General features: G+C 42.9%; 1 protein-coding gene across 11 annotated transcripts in view; it reads left to right on the forward strand.

The window, feature by feature from the left end:
• Nucleotides 1-18,512, forward strand: part of LOC133108694 (elastin-like) — a 102,822-nt gene that overhangs the window by 10,922 nt on the left and 73,388 nt on the right. For 10 of the 11 annotated variants that reach the window (XM_061218349.1, XM_061218350.1, XM_061218356.1 and 7 more), the window contains exons 2-5: nucleotides 5,624-5,704; nucleotides 6,062-6,103; nucleotides 6,385-6,447; nucleotides 9,294-9,320. In XM_061218349.1, the coding sequence (XP_061074333.1) occupies nucleotides 5,624-5,704; nucleotides 6,062-6,103; nucleotides 6,385-6,447; nucleotides 9,294-9,320 (213 nt within the window). The remainder of the gene's footprint in view (nucleotides 1-5,623; nucleotides 5,705-6,061; nucleotides 6,104-6,384; nucleotides 6,448-9,293; nucleotides 9,321-18,512) is intronic. The other variant, XM_061218355.1, reaches the window with a different exon arrangement.

Genomic DNA, 18,512 nt, shown 5'->3' on the forward strand with positions numbered 1-18,512 from the left:
AAGATGATCATGTGAAGCACCAGCTGCTCTCGTTTTCACCTGTACATCTTAATATTCTCAGAAATGTCTTGCTAATGCAAAAATGATCAATGTGATTTTCACTTACATATTCCAGAGATGTCAAGGTAACCTTGTGTATACTATATTTTTGTGTGGAAAAACGTGACTAATTGGTTTCATGCACATATGTCAGGTACAGGATTGTGTGCACTGAAATCTCCAGTGAGTATAATGATTTACTTGTTTCACTGGCTGTTCAGAATGCTCTGTAGCTGGTTGTAATTTTCTTTGGAATCATTTGTTGGAGCCTTGATGTTTTTCTACTTGGTAAAAAACTGCTGTGAGAACGAACAGGTTCCTACTGATAAGAGATTTGGCTCATTACACAACACCCTCTGGGTGCTGGACGCCAACGTCTTAATGACCAGAATGCAAAATAATTTCTTCTGATGGTAACCTTAACTGGCCAGATAGCAGCCATCTTGTTTCACTTACAGCATATCTAAAACTGATACATGGTACGGTAATCTGTCATTTCCCATAGTTACCTGCCGCATGACCACAATTCAGGTCAGATTCAGTTGGAGATTTTAACAAACTCACTGTATATGGATCAGTATATGCTCTGTATGTGCAAGAACAAACAAATGAGAATGAGACCCGTTGAGTGTTATCTGTGCAATCTCTATTCATCTGTAAATAGTAAATAGTTTAAAGATGGCAACATGTCTACATAATAAAGAAAGTGAGTACATAACGGGTCACATCCTGTTGTTATGTTATAGGGACATAACACCTGTTCTGTAGTTGCACAGAATGTCCTTCATTAACTAGCTGATGTAATGTCTGTTTCTCTGAGTGCGTAGACATGTTGGAGGATAGGTATTCTCTTAGGCATTCCCACAATGTACAGAGCGAGTGTAAGTCTTTAGCTTTTTTAATGCTATTGGTGAACTCCAATAAAGTTGATTCAAGCTTTTAAGAACTCTGGGGCCTGGATTCAATTAGCATTCATCCTGAGCTTCACTCACAGATAACTGCAAGCGCTTTCTGTTCTCCACAAACACAGTTTGGCAAGTTAATTATGGTCATTTCTGAATCTGCCAAATAGCAGTGTTTGTCAGTGTCGGAGAAACTACTCTGAAAGCATAGTTGTACAAACTACCCATTACTTCATACTGAGAGTATTTGAGCTACAGCAAAGTTACCCTAAAGGGAAATGTAGGTAACTGCACCACTACACAAATTTGAATACGGTTCAACTACTGGCAAAACATCTTTTTGAACTACATGTAATCCACTCCCCAACACTGGTGTTTGTGAGAAACTAACTCTTGCATTTATTCATGAGGCAAAGTTAAGGGAAAATGTTGATTGAATGCAGGCCTGAGTGTTATTCAGAGCAGAATCCAGCATTCAGAAATGGCTTGTTGATTACATGATACTGAAACTGAGGTTACAGGGAATGGCGTGTATGGGTGGGCTTTCTTCGGGCTGTGGGTGTGGGCCAGGAACACTGCTGAAGGGCCTGGGTCAGTTCAGATGAAGGGCATTCATTTCAGATGCAGATCTCTACATAACACTGGTAGCAAAATCTTTTGTTTTCGTCACAGTGTTGAACTGGCCTGGCATTATGAACTGGCTATTTCTCCAGGGGGTGTGCTAGTGGCTATTTCACAAGGGAACTAGGATAACCTTTGACCTTTACAGAACAAGTGTAAGCATCACAGAGCTAAATAAGATCTGGAAAGGAAAGGGGTCACATGATTCCATTCAACCCTATTCCTTCAGGTACTTTTGTAAGTGGCCGCAACAGCTCCGAAATACAATAACAACTCATTCTGCCATTTGTTCCAGGAAGGCTGAAGCTAGTCATCAAATTTGCTCACACGCACTATTTAAATGCCAAAAGCACACGGTATGGTAATCAACAGAAACTGGCAATAGTATTTTTCCTGATTCAAAAAATTGTCTAGGCTGAACTCAGAAGAGTTAGTCCATTGGAATGACCTAGCCTTATTGGTCTTTGGACAATAAAAAAACATCCAAATCCTCTTGCAGCTTCACAGCTTTGACTCCAAACCCGAGGACATGGTAAACTAGTTTAAAGTTGTTAGCAGACATTACTGAGATACTTGAAATAGACTATATATTACTTCAAAAATCTATTAATCTTGTAAAATCTTTAATTGCTAGATCATGGTCAAAAAGATATCCTCGTTGAGAAAGCAAGTTCCTTTCTAGTACTTATACAGTTCTGTGGTAAAAAGGAACCCTGTCATTCCAGAAGACAATAGTTCAGTCAGACAATTGCAACCGTGTTGTGCGTCCGAGTTGCATTGGGAAGTAGAGCTGGGGCTGTTATTAGATCTGTTGAGAAAGCTCATTTTATTCATGGGGTATGTGCTCCTCCCAGCTGTGGTTCACAGTGCATCATTTATAATAGTCTCTCCTATTCCAGCACTGTGAGCTTTAAAGAATATATGACAGCGGTTCAATTTCCCAGTATAAATATTGTGATTAGAAGATATATAATAAAATGTTTTGCCAAATAATGGTCAGTAAATATGCCAGAGTTGTTTCCTCTAATATTTGAGCACTCCAAATTGTGTACACAACTCATGACGGCACACACTGTTTAGTGTCTTCTAGAAATATTGGACTCCGGGAGTTCATTCTACTCATGAAAATGGAAAAATATAATTCACCAATTTATGTAATGAAAACATTGTTTCACAAGGTAGACTAAATAAAAAGTAATGCTAAATAATCCACCCATCATTACAAACACAAAGAACGGCCCACAGCCTGCATTCCCACACCAATGTCCACAGTGTAGCTGGGAATATCACAGCAACACAGGTTAAGGCATACTGAGGCTCGATCAATGGGCAGAAAAGCACTTTCATTTAGTTTAGTGATAGTAGATCCATAGTAGATCCATCTCTGTGTGTTCATGGCTGATGTTGATCCGTCTCTGCGCCTCTGTTTGTGTTTTGTGTTTGTGACTGATGTTGATCCGGCTCTGCGCCTCTGTTTGTGTTTTGTGTTTGTGGCTGAATTGGTGGAAGTTGCAGTGGTGCTGCAGGGAGAGCTTGGGAACACTATGCTCTGTTTGCTGTGTAATTGCTTTCAGCTTTGAGACAGGAAATCATCCCTTTGATTCTCAACCACTGTCTCTGAGAGTGCCTGTGTGTGTGCTGTCTCTGAGTGCACCGTTCCTCTGAGAGTGCATATGTGTGTGTGTGTTTACTGTCTCTATGCGTACCATTTCTATGATCGTGTGTGTGCTGTATGTGTGTACAGCTTCTATGAGTGTGTGTGTGTGCTGTCTGTGTGTACAGCTTCTATGAGTGTGTGTGTGTGTGTGCTGTCTGTGTGTACAGCTTCTATGAGTGTGCATGTGTGTGTGTGTGTTATCTCCATGCTCATCTCTGTGTATATGCTGTCTAGGTGTAAGCACTGTTCTTCTGAATCAGAACTTGCTAGGTCATGTAGTTAATGCACAGACACATTTATACTTAGAAGAAAGGCATACTTTTATAACAACAAAAACCATGAACATCCTTATGCAATGAAATGGCACAAGTGGTTCAAACTATTTAAGAAGAAAATGCAGTTAAAGAAAATAAGTTTTACTACATCCTAATCCTCATTTTTAAATGCACTGGGTGAAGTGGAAATGTTCGCTATGTTTTACTTTTAAATCCACCTTTGGTTCAGATGGAAGTCAAAGAAAAAGAACACTCCTTTGGATGAAGAGATCGAGTGATGTAATGCACTGCGTCAGGCTGTTGTTGGATTCTGAGATGTGCATGACTGTCAAATGTTTTCACAAGAGACATTAATACCAAATGGCCAGCATCATGTCATCAGATATCACTGCAGACCCAATTCAGTCCAAAAGGCATCACTACCCAATTCAATCCAATGATAGAACATTTTAGCCTTTTTTTTATTTAAAAAAAAGCCTCCTTCCTAATAGCCCCTCAACACATGCACACACACTCTGGTCACTTTATTAGGTACACCTATCCAGCACTGGGTAGTTTTGCCTCTAGAACATCTTGAATTATTCACAGCATGGTGCTGACTCGATATCATCACTACAGATCGTTCGGCCGCACATTCATGCAACAAACCTCCCATTCCATATCGTCCCAAAGGTGCTCTACCTGAGGCCATCAAAGGTGCTCTACCTGAGGCCATCAAAGGTGCTCTACTTGAGGTCATCAAAGGTGCTCTACTTGAAGTCATCAAAGGTGCTCTACCTGAGGCCATCAAAGGTGCTCTACCTGAGGCCATCAAAGGCACTCTACCTGAGGCCATCAAAGGCACTCTACCTGAGGCCATCAAAGGCACTCTACCTGAGGCCATCAAAGGCACTCTACCTGAGGCCATCAAAGGTGCTCTAACTGAGGCCATCAAAGGCACTCTACCTGAGGCCATCAAAGGCGCTCTACCTGAGGCCATCAAAGGCTCCAAACTTGTGGGTGGGGACCCCATGTGGGACCAGATTGGGTCGCTTAAAAATTTGGCAGAGAAAAAGAAGAAAAAGAATGTGTAGCTGGTATCTCTTTAATATATATGAATGTAGGCTATAACAAAGCAAGAAGACATGAGAGGCCATGGTATATCCCCAATATCCTGCAGTCATAGCTAAAGGATGTCTCATTAACCCCATCCACGCCAGATTAGTGTTCATATTAATAAGATAATAAAAACTGCAATGGATTTGGTTGAGTAATCCATTTTTGAACACTTTGGAGAGCTTTATAAAAACATACTCTCACATGTGAATAAAAGATACGTGAAGGTTAATTTTATTTACATTTTGTATCAAAAAATCTGTTTTAATAGAAAAAGCTTTTCTGTGTCATTCATGTATCTGGACAAAAAGATATGCAGATGTTTTGGATTTGGGGAGATTTGGGGAGATTTGGGGACTTGAGGACATCTGGGTGCAGTTTTGGGAAAACTCATGTGGAATTTCAATGCCTGTCGATATCTTAACTTATTTTGTACACTTAGAAATTTAGATATGATGGCTAAATTATAAAAACACAAGGTTTTTGTATTTTAGTGTAACTTTTGTGTACACTGTACATCTTCTGACATAATTTTGTTTTCAAGTTTCTGAATAGTACAACCATGTGTGTGCAGTAAATAGTTTTTGAGATATTGACACTTTTATAGGACTAGTACAAAATATGTGGAAATTGCCCTCTAGGTTCTGTATGTAATAACATCTGATTAGTAATGTCATTGTTAATCAGATGTTATTACATACAGAACTTCCACTGGCTCATTCAACAGTCACCATAGAGGTTAGATAGCAGACTCATGAGCACTGCCTGTACATATCCACCATAGAGATTAGATAGCCGACTCACTGTAGGCCCTATTTGTCGGGACACATCCTGATTGTTCCCATCTTGGAATTCCACTGCTGATCCTGCAGGTGCAGCGGGACAATGTGGGGATATAGCAATACGTCTCCCGTTGATCGTTTGACATTACCAGTGATGCCAACATCTTGACATTCTGCTCACCTGTTCATTGATGTGGGACAAAATGGCCTTTAATTTGACCTTTAATTGGTCCATCTGTGTTTGTGTTTCAGGTGTGTACATTCCAGCAGGTGGCGTTGGAACAGCTGGGGGTGTTGGGGGAGGTGGGGGAGCTGGCACAGGTCTATATCCAGGTACTATGTCACAATAAATAAATAAGTAACCCACATACTTCCTCTACACCCTGAAGCATCTACCCAAACCCCTACACACAAATAACCTTTCACATCTGATCCAAGACCCACTTGTGAGGACACTTTCATAGAATTGTAAAACCATTAACATTTAACAAGCTATTAAAAAAAAAAAAAATTACCCTCCCAATACCAAGTAGATGAGTGAGAAACTGGTGCTATGACATCAGGTCCGTAGGTATACCTCTTATTTAGTGTGTTATGTCAGTTTATGTCATCACATGTTAATCAATTTATGTCATCACAAGCCTATGATGTCATCTAATTAGTGTATTATTAATTCCCATTTTTTATCAGGAGCTGGCAGAATTCCCGGACACAAGCCAGCAAAGACTGGAGGTAAGATTCTATTTCTTCCCTATGAAATGTAAAACTGCCTAGTTGAGTGTAAATAGGGCATAGGTGCTTTAAAGTAGTCAGGTCAGACATATCTACAGGGACTGGTAAAAAATACACATGCATGTGTTACAATGTAGTCATCCTGAAGAATAATGGGATTTGTCATGCAATCACTTGGAGACAATGTATTTCAGAGTACACCTGTGTGTATAGATATCGGCATGATTTACAGTTATTTGGCACAGTGATTCTTAACATAATAACATGCCATTTTTTAACAGGTGGACATTTTTTCCCAGGTATAGGTACAGGAGGTCTGGGAGCAGCTGGAGGGTATGGGGCAGGTAAAATACTCTTATATGATACGATTATAACATTACCTGTATGATTTTGTTATGATCAAAATAGACTACCTGTATCATTCTGTTTTGGTCACAAAAGACCACCTATATGATTCAGTTATAATCACAATAGACCATCTGTATGATTCAGTTATAATCACAATAGACCATCTGTATGATTCAGTTATAATCACAATAAACTACCTGTATGATTTTGTTACGATCACAATAGACCACCTGTATGATTCAGTTATAATCACAATAGACCACCTGTATGATTCAGTTATAATCATCATGGTCTTTTAACTGTGCTGTGGTGAGCCTAGTCATGCTGGGGTCTCTCACTCTCTCTCTCCCTCTCTCTGATAAAAGCAGCCCCAGTCTATCTGGGGGAGATGCTATAATGTAATGAGCTTAGCACTGCGAGGGTAAGACTGGAGAGGGATGAGGGGGAATCGAAATATGAAACCCAAGAGTAACATTTTTGGCATTACCTTTAGCATCGAATTGGAACTGAGAGACATATTTTCAAGAATCAGTCCCAGACTATGGAAGAGGCCCAGGTTCTGTTAGTGAACTAAACAGCTTTTTTTCCAAGCAACGGGCCAGATTTACATACATAAAACTCACCGTGCAAAATGCATCTTGGCGATGGTATGTTGGTGCGTATTCAATCTACACAAAATTAACGTCTTATTACCAAGCCTACAGCAAATTGCGTGATTGGCGAATGGGACTGTCTTAAAATTATGTTTTGAAATTTTAGAGTTTAAAATGTGGAGTTCGGAAAACTCCTGTTCGGTGCGTTGATATCTTCATCAGACGTGAAACTGATGCTGCAAAAGACCAAATGCTGACTGCAACATTCCAGCTCTACAGACAGAGCAGGACCAAATGCTGACTGCAACATTCCAGCTCTGGTGGCAATTGTCGACTGAAATGATCCAGATGTGAAATAATGTAATAATGATTTATTGGCAGGTCATTTTTATTTCTCCCAGTAGAGTCATTATTTCGATGGCCGGGTGTTTGTCACAGAAGACACAGGTGTCACTGATTCCATGCTTTTTGTCTGTTTTTTGTTTGGCCAGTTCTGTGTTTTTCCTAGTTTTTTGAGCTTGCCATGATTTTTTGCCATGAAGTTCTGGATGGTAACTATAATGCAGCCCGCAGTCAGTTGCTGCAGTCTTTTAAACAAGCAATTGTTCATTGTTGTTATTGTCACTGCAGTTGCACATGTTATTTAACTAATTTCCAACTGCTGCACATGAGATCTATTGGTTAATTTAATTAATTAATTTAAGACTTCAGCCAATATTTTCCTTGACAAACATCCAGCCTTAATTACTGCATGGCTGCTTAATCTGTACCATTTCATGATTTCTTGCTCCTGGAGTGGAAATGGTGTAATTTGTGTTGTAAAGATTTTCTTCAGTTCTGATACCTGTGTATCTCCATCTTGCTTGTGCCTTGATTTACGCCTGCCCTTTAGAGGTGTAAATTGAATAGACCCTTGTTAATTGTGTGATCTTGTTAATTTCATAAATTTCATTGGAATACATAATCAGCTGCACTTATAATATGTTAGCCCTTTATTTCTGCGATCCATCCTTAAATGCATATGCATTAAGGACAGAAGTGCAGCTTGCAATAACTCACATAGATGACATTCAGGAGAGACCAAATGCCATCAGCATGATATGATCAAAAAAATCTACATGAAGTGAACTTTCATTGAAAGGTCGCAGAAAAAAGTATCATTTTGAAGAAGAGAGGAAAGCAATTTGCCTTCAGAGAAGTTTGCCATACTCTTAGCATTGGCTAGGAACAGCTGGAGGAGTCAGGAATAGGCTGAGAACGGGACCGGAGGAGTCTGGAATACGCTACTCACAATCAGAAAGTGAAATCAAAAGATAATTTTCTGGTTTCTGAAAGTGTTCCACAAACTACAAAAGACTTCTTCAAGAGAAATACAGAGACTGTGCTAGAGCAAGCCTGAACAAGGTTATAGGACAGATGAGAGCAAATTATACATCTATCAAAATGATCATATGCATGATAAGCCCATGGTCATAAGCACAGTCTGTAAAGCAGGGCGGAGGGAATATCATGGCTTGGCATGTATGGCTGCTTCTGCAATGTCTTTATTGATGATTTGACTGAAAAAGGCAAAAGTAATATGAATTCAGCGATATTCCATAGAGCTCCATCGCAAATATAAAAGAAAGATAGTAAATAGTACTTCACCAGATGTATTAGGCAGCCACTTATCATGCAGTACAACGATGGTAATGACCCAAAAAATGCTGCATGCGTCACACCGTTATCCATCAGTCAGGAAGAATGAGCCCCACGTCCACTAAAGGCAGAAAACCCACCCGACAAGCAACAAGGCAGCAAATCTGATGAAGTCATGCTCATTGTTCCAATACTTTTGGTCAGCTAAACCAGGGGGACTTAACCCAAATATGACTTTGTTAAAAATGATTGTTTGCAAAAATACCAAGAAATAAAGTTTACCTTCTGAACTCTGACTCTTGTTTTGTCTGAATTTAAATGTTTTGTGTATATAATGGGAAAACACCAATTTGAGGTTTTGTCCCAGTACTTTTGCTGGGCACTGTATGTGTTCCTGCTTGTCATTACCATAAGCATTTGTATAATTACATGCAAATTTCAATATTTAATCGAGAACTGTCACCAAACAGAGTGGCCCTATTAGTTTTGGTTAATTGTAGATTGTTTTATTGTTAATATGTGTTTATCTGACTTTGGCGTGTTTCATAGGCTGCAAAGTGTTGAGTGTTTTAAATTCAATATGCACCTGTTTGTGTGTTTATTTTTAACAGGAGCAGGTGCAAAGCCTCCTAAACCAGGTAAGATTGGGTTAATTCTTGCCTCTGGTGCTGAGGTGACTTACTGTACTGTACATGTAAGAAGTCCATACTGCTCTTATTAGTTCTGAACTGCAGACAGGCAGTGTGTGGCTGTGCCTTCTGAACTGCTCCAGAATCAGACAGGCAGTGTGTGGCTGTGCCTTCTGAACTGCTCCAGAATCAGACAGGCAGTGTGTGGCTGTGCCTTCTGAACTGCTCCAGAATCAGACAGACAGTGTGTGGCTGGGCTTTCTTGCATGATCTATGCACTCTTCCATCTCTGATTTAGTTCATTTATTCACCAGTCTTCACTGTGCACCTACTGTGTCAGTCCTTGGTATTCATGCATGGATCAATTCTTCAGTTTAATTGTACATTTTATGAATTTATTTTTATTGTAATATCACAAAATTATTTGTTTATTGCTTTTGCTGTGGAAAAATCCCTGAAGCAAGTGATTTTCCAAACCTTTAGGGGTCTTTGGCCGATCAGTATACACTGCACCTGCACTTAGCCAGATAACTATTCTGTCCCCCACTATTGGTTTAACTGTAAATAAATGTCACACTGGGTGCAGTGCTGTAAGTGTCACTGAAGTGTGCTGTGGAATCATGGGTAGCGTAGTCATGTCCTCCCTACACTTGGTCCTCAAGTTTACAGAAGGCAATAATAGAATTCAAAAGTAATCAAAACCCTAGAATCAAGTGAGAACTTTCTTATACCTGCACTAAGAATCGATTGAATACACCTGACTAGTCAGGGACAGTTGAGAAGCCAACTGTCCAATTACTTTCAGACCCCTAAAATGAGCAGACTGTATAAAAAGGATGTAAATCATACATATACCCCCTGATATGGATGTAAATGGCCCTCAAACTAAATCCGACAGTCTGCACTTGTCATGTTCATTCTTTCTTTTCAAATCCAATGTGTTGAAGTATAGAGCCAAAAGAACAGAAAATTGTACCACTGTCCCAATAGTTCCTGACTGTATATTAAAATATGTTTGATGGGCTGTTTACCATTGTTTTTTGCAGACAGCAGAGATGGGAGGCAAACACTCCACTGTTTAAAGCAGTTAGAAAGTCTCTTCAATTTATCACATGCTTGCCGTGAAAAGAGCAGACATTTTGTGTTGTTGGTATACTTTGTTTGGATATTTGAGCTGAAGAGAACCTCTTAAGTCATTACATTATTGGCACTTGGCAGACGCTCTTATCCAGAGCGACGTACAGTTGATTAGACTAAGCAGGAGACAATCCTCCCCTGGAGTAATGCAGGGTTAAGGGCCTTGCTCAAGGGCCCAGCAGCTGTGCGGATCTTATTGTGGCTACAGCAGGATTAGAACCACCGTCATTTACTTTAACCACTACGTTACATAATGGATGTCATGCTGCCTTTCCCTTTCGTAGTTCATGTCGGATGCCCAGTTTACCCTCCCCAGTTTAATTCAAGCATTTGCTTTTGGTGCATTTGGGTATCCCTATAGTTTTAGATATTGGTTTTACCAAACAAACTGTATGCACAGTATACCAGACTGATACTGATGTCCTGTTTTGTGTTCAGAGGTCACATGACCAGGAAGAACTCATGTCTCCAGTTGCAATGAGTTGTGTTGTGTGTGTCAAATTGTGTGCAAAGAGTGGTGTGTGTGTTGTGTAGTGGCACATGTGTCTGTGCGGAGGTGCGCACACAAAAGTACAGAGATTTTGGGCTGTTTTGTGCTTAAAGGATGAACATGAGATTTAAGGTCACATTTCCAATCAATCATTTGAACAGAGGCTGGCTTTCTCCATCTGCTCTGCAACACTAGATATCCTGTTTGGGTCACACCTCTACATGAGAATGAGAAAGAGACCCGATCACTTCTCTCTTATCTGGGCGATTGTGGCAAACTCACTTCACGAGTGGCAAAAAAACAACCAGCCACAGCCTTGATAATTGTTTTCTTAACCTCGGCTGTACAATAAGGGGAAATCTGCCATCTGATATATGCCACAGGTCTTGCACAGATACCATAAAATGAATGGGTTTTTTTGGGGGGTTTTTTCTTGGCATGTGCTATTGGTGCATTATGGCCGTTTTGCCATTATTTAATTTCCTATGGCAGTGCTGACTGTATCAGAGCTGTGTTTGGAGTGATAAGGAGAATTCAAATAAGGTTTGGCTGCGCAAAATAATTTCTTCTAAGAAACTTCTGAGAGCCAAGTAAAGAGTGCAGTCCAGTCGGTCTCAGCCCCCATTTATCTGATAACACTGAAATCCACACTCTCTCTGCTGTCTCTGTGGACAATACTTAACAAATGGCCCATCAATATAGTACTAGTAAGTTGGATATGAGAAATTTTCATGCATATTTTGCAGTGTGTATGTATTTATTGCTTTGATTTAATGCATTTTGGGGAGTAGCTTAGCGATATTCAGAGGATTTATTGCAGGTAATTCTGCAGGTTTGGACATAATGCCTCAGCAAGTGTTCTTTGCTAAATTTCAACAGTTTAACCTTTCAACCTGTTATGCCACATTCAGTGCTATTTTTATTTTCAAATTAACCAATAGAACAGACATATAGACAACAATTCAACTTACAACTCTCCAACAACAGTGTTTGTACAACAACGGCTACAGAGTATGCGCTTATACGAGCAATGACATACAGTATTTCTGCCTTATACTGCAGAATTGTATAAGTAGGAATTGTTATGCAGGGCAATGCTGTCTGCAGGAGTGTGTGCTTCCCTGGCCACAGCGGCAGTGTGGCAGTATGGCCACAGGGGGTGTATGGTGCACTGCACTCAGCCAAGTGCCAGGGACAGTGTTCATAATAGGCTCACAAAGTAACAGCAACATTGGCAGGACAGCAGTATCTATGTTAGATTACATGCTGTTTATGCTTTGTATTAAGGATTGAACCCTACTCTCTTTACCATTGGGCACACTGCCCAATGGTCTGCCTGTAGACCAGGTGGTTAGTTTCAGTGCCTCTGCCATCACTGCAGAGTGTGGCCACAGTTACCCACGTCATATTCCTTCAGCCTCCTCTTCACTTCAGTAAACAAAATGGGTTCAGATTAAGCAAGCACCCCAACTCCAAAGTGGGGGAGGCCATGTGTTTGCCATTTATGCATATGTCCACGCCAATCTCATAAGCATTACCTTATGGAAAGCTTGCCAGTACGCCTACTACAAAGAGGGATTCCGTACACAAATTAGTGTTAACGCAAACTCTGGCATGAGATCGGGAAACATTGTACAACACTGGCACTAATTTGCTGGGTTTTACTTCTCCACAATTCACAAATTCACAAGTCACAATTTTTTTCAGAAATTGAAAAATGGAACCACCGCTTTTTGACAAATGAGGTGCTCCACTCTAGAAGCTCGTTGAGGTTTAAACAAAGACCTTTCTTTTCATCGCATTCCCAGCAATTCATCTGTGTTTTAAAGATGTACGCAGAATGTTCTGAAGATGTAGAATTTATTTGAAATGTGTTGAGAATCTGTGTGTCTGTCAACCTTTTCTTTAACTACTTTAATGTACCACTTTACATCACTGATGACTGCACTAATCTCACCCACTACGCCTCGGATAAGCTAAATGACAAATGCAATAATGCAATGTAATGTTATAAGACTGTTTCTCAGTATAAAAGTACAGATGTGCACACACTAATCTGAGGAATATTTAAGGCATAGAAGGTTTGTTTCCGTTTGTTAGCTGCCAATGCAGACTGTTTTACTTCAAAAAAGTGACTGAATATTGTTTCTTCGTGCTATGAAGGGGCCTTTATTCGAGGCCAAGTCCTCCCCTTCATTAGGAGTTGGCTGTGATGTGAGAGAAAGCAATGGGGAATGTGGAAAGCTGAAACAATGGTGGTGATGATGCAGTCAGGGTAGGGTAGGGGGTGATGAAGGAGGGGAAGACGTGCGCAGCAGTGCTATCAGGAAAGTGTCTCCCAGAGCATGTGTGGAACAGCTGGACTCTGCTACTTTATGGCCAGGTTTGCATACCAATGATGTTGGCTCAGTTATTGGGGTTTTGGTGCATGATTTGCATTGTAGCTTTGTTGAAGACATAATAAATAATGGGGATAAGTGAGTAGGTATTTGCGGTGGCTCTGAGCACCAGAGTGAGGCACGCTCACAGTCAAGTAGCCCTGAGTGTGACCCTTCACGCCCTTCACGCCCTTCACGCCCTTCACGCCCTCTGCAACAACATGAACACAACATCAGAGCACAACTTGAGAGGAGATAATGCAGCTCAGAGAGAACACAGCTCAGAGAGAACACAGCATGCTAATAAATAAAGCAAGCTAAGTTTTTGTGCTGCTGTGTAAAGTTGGGGTGTAGAAACTTTGGTTATGGTGTAAAGTTGGGGTGCAGCGAGTTGAGTGAGTTGAGTTGTTGAGTAAGGTTGGGCTGTAGAGAGCTAGGTTGTTGTGTAAGGTTGGGGTGCAGAGAGCTAGGTTGTTGTGTAAGGTTGGGGTGTAGAGAGCTAGGTTGTTGTGTAAGGTTGGGGTGCAGAGAGCTAGGTTGTTGTGTAAGGTTGGGGTGTAGAGAGCTAGGTTGTTGAGTAAGGTTGGGGTGTAGAGAGTTAGGTTGTTGAGTAAGGTTGGGGTGTAGAGAGCTAAGTTGTTGTGTAAGGTTGGGGTGTAGAGAGCTAGGTTGTTGTGTAAGGTTGGGGTGCAGAGAGATAGTTTGTTGTGTAAAGTTGGGGTACACATGACTGGGGTGCTATGTAAAGGCTCAAGAGTTAAACAGTCAGTCCTAAGAAGCTCTCATACAGGGCAGCTGATGCATCACTGTGAGAGACAGAGACAGGCTGCTTAATTGTTCTCACATGTTTCCAGACTTACTGACATAACGCATACATGACTGCTGGCAGGGAGAGCGTGGAAATGGGGAGGTCGTACGAGAGCGAAGAGCCAAACGGTGTTTCTCTAGCTGACCCCAGATCAGTACTGGAGTACTGGAATGGCTCAGTAACCACAGGCAGTAGCTGGGCCCTGTGGTGGCCCTGCCCTGGCTGTGTCACGGCCGTGTTAATCATTACCAGAGCCTAGGGCAGCTTCAGTCACGGTCTTAATATCAAGAATACATTAACTTCTCTGAAGAGAGAATAAATAAGCATTCCGCCAGTCCTCTAATCTGTCACACCCTTTAGCCCTGTGTGATAAATAATGGTAAATGGTTGGCCTTTATCCAAAGCGCTGTAAAATTGATGCTTCTCATTCACCCATTCATACACACACTCACACGGCGATTGGCTGCCATGCAAGGCACCGACCAGCTCGTCAGGAGCATTTGGAGGTTAGGTGTCTTGCTCAGGGACACTTCGACACAGCCCGGGTGGGGGATCAAACCGGCAACCCTCCGACTGCGCCACTGTTACCCCTAGAGTATTTTTATCATATACAGTGGGAGCAATAATTATTTGATCCCTTGCTGATTTTGTGGGTTTGCCCACTTACAAAGAATGGAACTGTGTAGAATTTTAACCGTAGGTACATTTTAACATTGAGAGACAGAATATCACAAAATAATCCACAATAACAACATCATATAAATTTTATAAATTTAATATCATATTTTCACATGAAATAAGTATTTGGTCCATAGAACAACAGGACTTAATACTTGGTGGAGAAACCTTTGTTGGCAAGCACAGAGGTCAGACGTTTGTTGTAGTTTTTCACGAGGTTTGCACAGATCTTGGGAGGGATTTAGGTCTGGAGACTGGCTAGGCCACTTCAGGACCTTAATCTGCTTCTTTTTGAGCCACTCCTTTGTTGCCTTGGCCGTATGTTTTGGGTCATTGTCATGTTGGAAGACCCATCCATGACCCATTTTCAGGGCTCTCACAGTGGGGATGGTGTTCTTGGGGTTGTACTCAGCATTTCTTTTCCTCTGAACACGACGAGTTGAGTTGATGCCAAATAGCTCTATTTTGGTCTCATCTAACCACATCACCTTCTCCCAAGCCTCCTCTGGATCATCCAGGTGTTCTTTGGCAAACTTCAGCCGGGCCTGTACATGTGCCTTCTTCAGCAGAGGAACAGCAGAATTTTAATCCTTCACGGTGTAGTGTGTTACTGATGGTTCTCTTCGTGACTGTGGTCCCAACTGCCTTCAGGTCATTAACATGCTCCTCCTGTGTAGTACTGGGCTGATCCCACATGATCATTGATATCCCACGAGGCGAGATCCTGCGTGGAGCCCCAGACCGAGGGAGATTGGCGGTGACTTTGTGTTTCTTCCATTTTCTAATAATTGCTCCAACAGTTGTTAACTTCTCACCAAGCTGCTTGCTTATTTTCTTGTAGCCCATCCCAGCCTTGTGCAGGTCTACAATTTTGTCCCTGATGTCCTTAGTCAGCTCCTTTGTCTTGGCCATGGTGGAAACATTGGAATCTGATTGATTGTGTGGACAGGTGTATTTTATACAGCTACATAACGATGTAACGAGTTGACACAGGTGTTTTGGGTAATGAGTTGAGATTAGGAGTGCTTCTCAATGGAAAACTAACTGGTCTGTGGGAGCCAGAATTATTGTTGATTGGTAGGGGATCAAATACTTATTTCATGCAAAAATACGATAATAAATGAATAAAATTTATATGATGTTGTTATTGCATTATAGCATATATATGCATTATAGCATTAGCATGGAAGCAGAGCAGGAGGAGAGTGAGTGCGTTGAATATTCATAGACCTGCCCGCCCGTGTGCAGGCCCAGGTTCAGGGAGACGGCTGATGGCTGGCTGACAGACTGCGTTTTGTATTATTTTAATCGGCGAATGGCGTGCCCGGACTGCGGTTAGCGACGGCGCGGAGCAGAGCGAGATTCCCTGGCTCCGTGTGTCTCCGCAGACTGATGAGGTGCCGGATACGTATTTATCACAGCCCGTCTGCCTGTCTCAGAGGAGACATCCCGCCCCGCTGCTCCCAGACGCTCCCTCACGCTCCCTCACGCCACGACCGGGTTCACAGGACCGCCCGCGTAACGGACACGCCAGGGTCAGAGAGAAAGATGCACGGATAATCGGACTGCTCTTACTGCCTGAGCTATGTCGGCCTGTAGGATGTATAATGTGTGCTCGTCTCCTTTAGCCCTGTGTGGTCTGTAGTGTGTATAATGTGTGCTAGTCTCCTTTAGCCCTGTGTGGTCTGTAGTGTGTATAATGTGTGCTAGTCTCCTTTAGCCCTGTGTGGTCTGTAGTGTGTATAATGTGTGCTAGTCTCCTTTAGCCCTGTGCACTCTGTAGGATGTATAATGTGTGCTAGTCTCCTTTAGCCCTGTGTGGTCTGTAGGATGTATAATGTGTGCTACTCTCCATTAGCCCTGTGTGGTCTGTAGGGGGTATAATGTGTGCTAGTCTCCTTTAGTCCTGTGTGGTCTGTAGGATGTATGCATCACCTGTAATAGGATATAAGGCATAGGCCAAAGTGCTTTAGCTGCACTGCATGCATTCAGGTGGAACAGCAGTGATATCAGTGGGGGGGGGGGGGTGCAGGTAGACGGGGGGGGTGTGCAGGTAGACGGGGGGTGCAGGTAGACGGGGGGGTGCAGGTAGACGGGGGGTGCAGGTAGACAGGGGGGTGTGCAGGTAGACGGGGGGGGAGTGTTTGTGCATGCATATGTGTGTGAGTGCGTGCGTATGTGTGTGCATGTCTGTGTGCTTGGGTGCATGTGTGTGCTGTGTGTGTGAGTGTTTGTCCGCAGGTAGACGGGGGTCTGCAGGTAGACGGGGGGGGGGTGCAGGTAGACGGGGGTGCAGGTAGACGGGGGGGTGTGCAGGTAGACGGGGGGGCGCAGGTAGACGGGGGGGTGTGCAGGTAGACGGGGGGGTGCAGGTAGACGGGGGGGTGCAGGTAGACGGGGGGGTGCATGTAGACGGGAGGGTGCAGGTAGACGGGGGTGTGCAGGTAGACGGTGGGGTGCAGGTAGACGGGGGTGTGCAGGTAGACGGGGGTGTGCAGGTAGACGGGGGGGTGCAGGTAGACGGGGGGGTGCATGTAGACGGGAGGGTGCATGTAGACGGGGGTGTGCAGGTAGACGGTGGGGTGCAGGTAGACGGGGGTGTGCAGGTAGACGGTGGGGTGCAGGTAGACGGGGGTGTGCAGGTAGACGGGGGGGTGCAGGTAGACTGGGGGGTGTGCAGGTAGACGGGGGGTGCAGGTAGACGGGGGGGCCTTCTCCCCACTTGCAGGGCTCTCCAGGCTGGGCACTAAGTCAGGCTCTGCCCATCTGTAACCACACCCCTGAATTTAACTCATAATGCTAGTAATATAGTATGAGAGTGTCCAAGCAGACAAGTGGCTCAGGGTATATGAGAACATCTCTGGATAAGGCTTTTCTTCTTCCTGCTACTTTTTTTTCCGTTCCCTTCATTTTGTTTGCAGAGTTCAGAGGTTCACTAAAATGAACGCTGCAAATGTGCATCACTGTTCTGACGATTGTGCAAATGATCCTGACGGCCGTGTAAATGAAATCATTTAGATGACAGGCGTAAAGCAGTCCTTCAGATCCCCCGGCGTTCCACACAATCAGATTCCACAGTTCCTCTGCAGTCTCCTGGCCTTGGCTCTGATGGTGGCATGCCAGGGAATTATGTGCTCTGAAATTCAACCCCTGAACCACTTGGCTCCCTCTGCTTGTAGCTTTTAACACCTCTGCCCTCACCACAGGACTGAATTTCAATAAATTGCAGGACTAATTTTGTAAGAACACTGACTGTTTTGCTCATATCTGCTAGCTGCTGAAAGGAAAGACTAAAGTTGGATATAACCTTGATTAAACTTGCAATGGCCCTACTGGTAGTCTGTAAATCCTGTAGCTGACCTGCCCATGCTAGTCTGTCCGTTCTCTTCATGAACACATGCAGTGAATACAGGAGCACAGGACTCCTGCTGTACTATCACTTACTGTTTCTGTGACTTCTCACTATCGCAGTATTGCATCATTCTGACAAAACAGCAACAGCAGTCCACATTCTAATGGGACTGTTAAATGCCACTCAACAGCTGTGTGTGTGCTGTGTGTGTGAGTGTTCGTGCATGCATATGTGTGTGAGTGCGTGCGTATGTGTGTGCATGTCTGTGTGCTTGGGTGCATGTGTGTGCTGTGTGTGTGAGTGTTTGTGCATGTGTGTGTGTGTGTGTGCGAGCGTGCATGTGTGTGCATGCATGTGT

Source organism: Conger conger, chromosome 13 (assembly GCF_963514075.1).
Source record: "Conger conger chromosome 13, fConCon1.1, whole genome shotgun sequence".
Taxonomy (NCBI): Eukaryota; Metazoa; Chordata; class Actinopteri; order Anguilliformes; family Congridae; genus Conger; species Conger conger.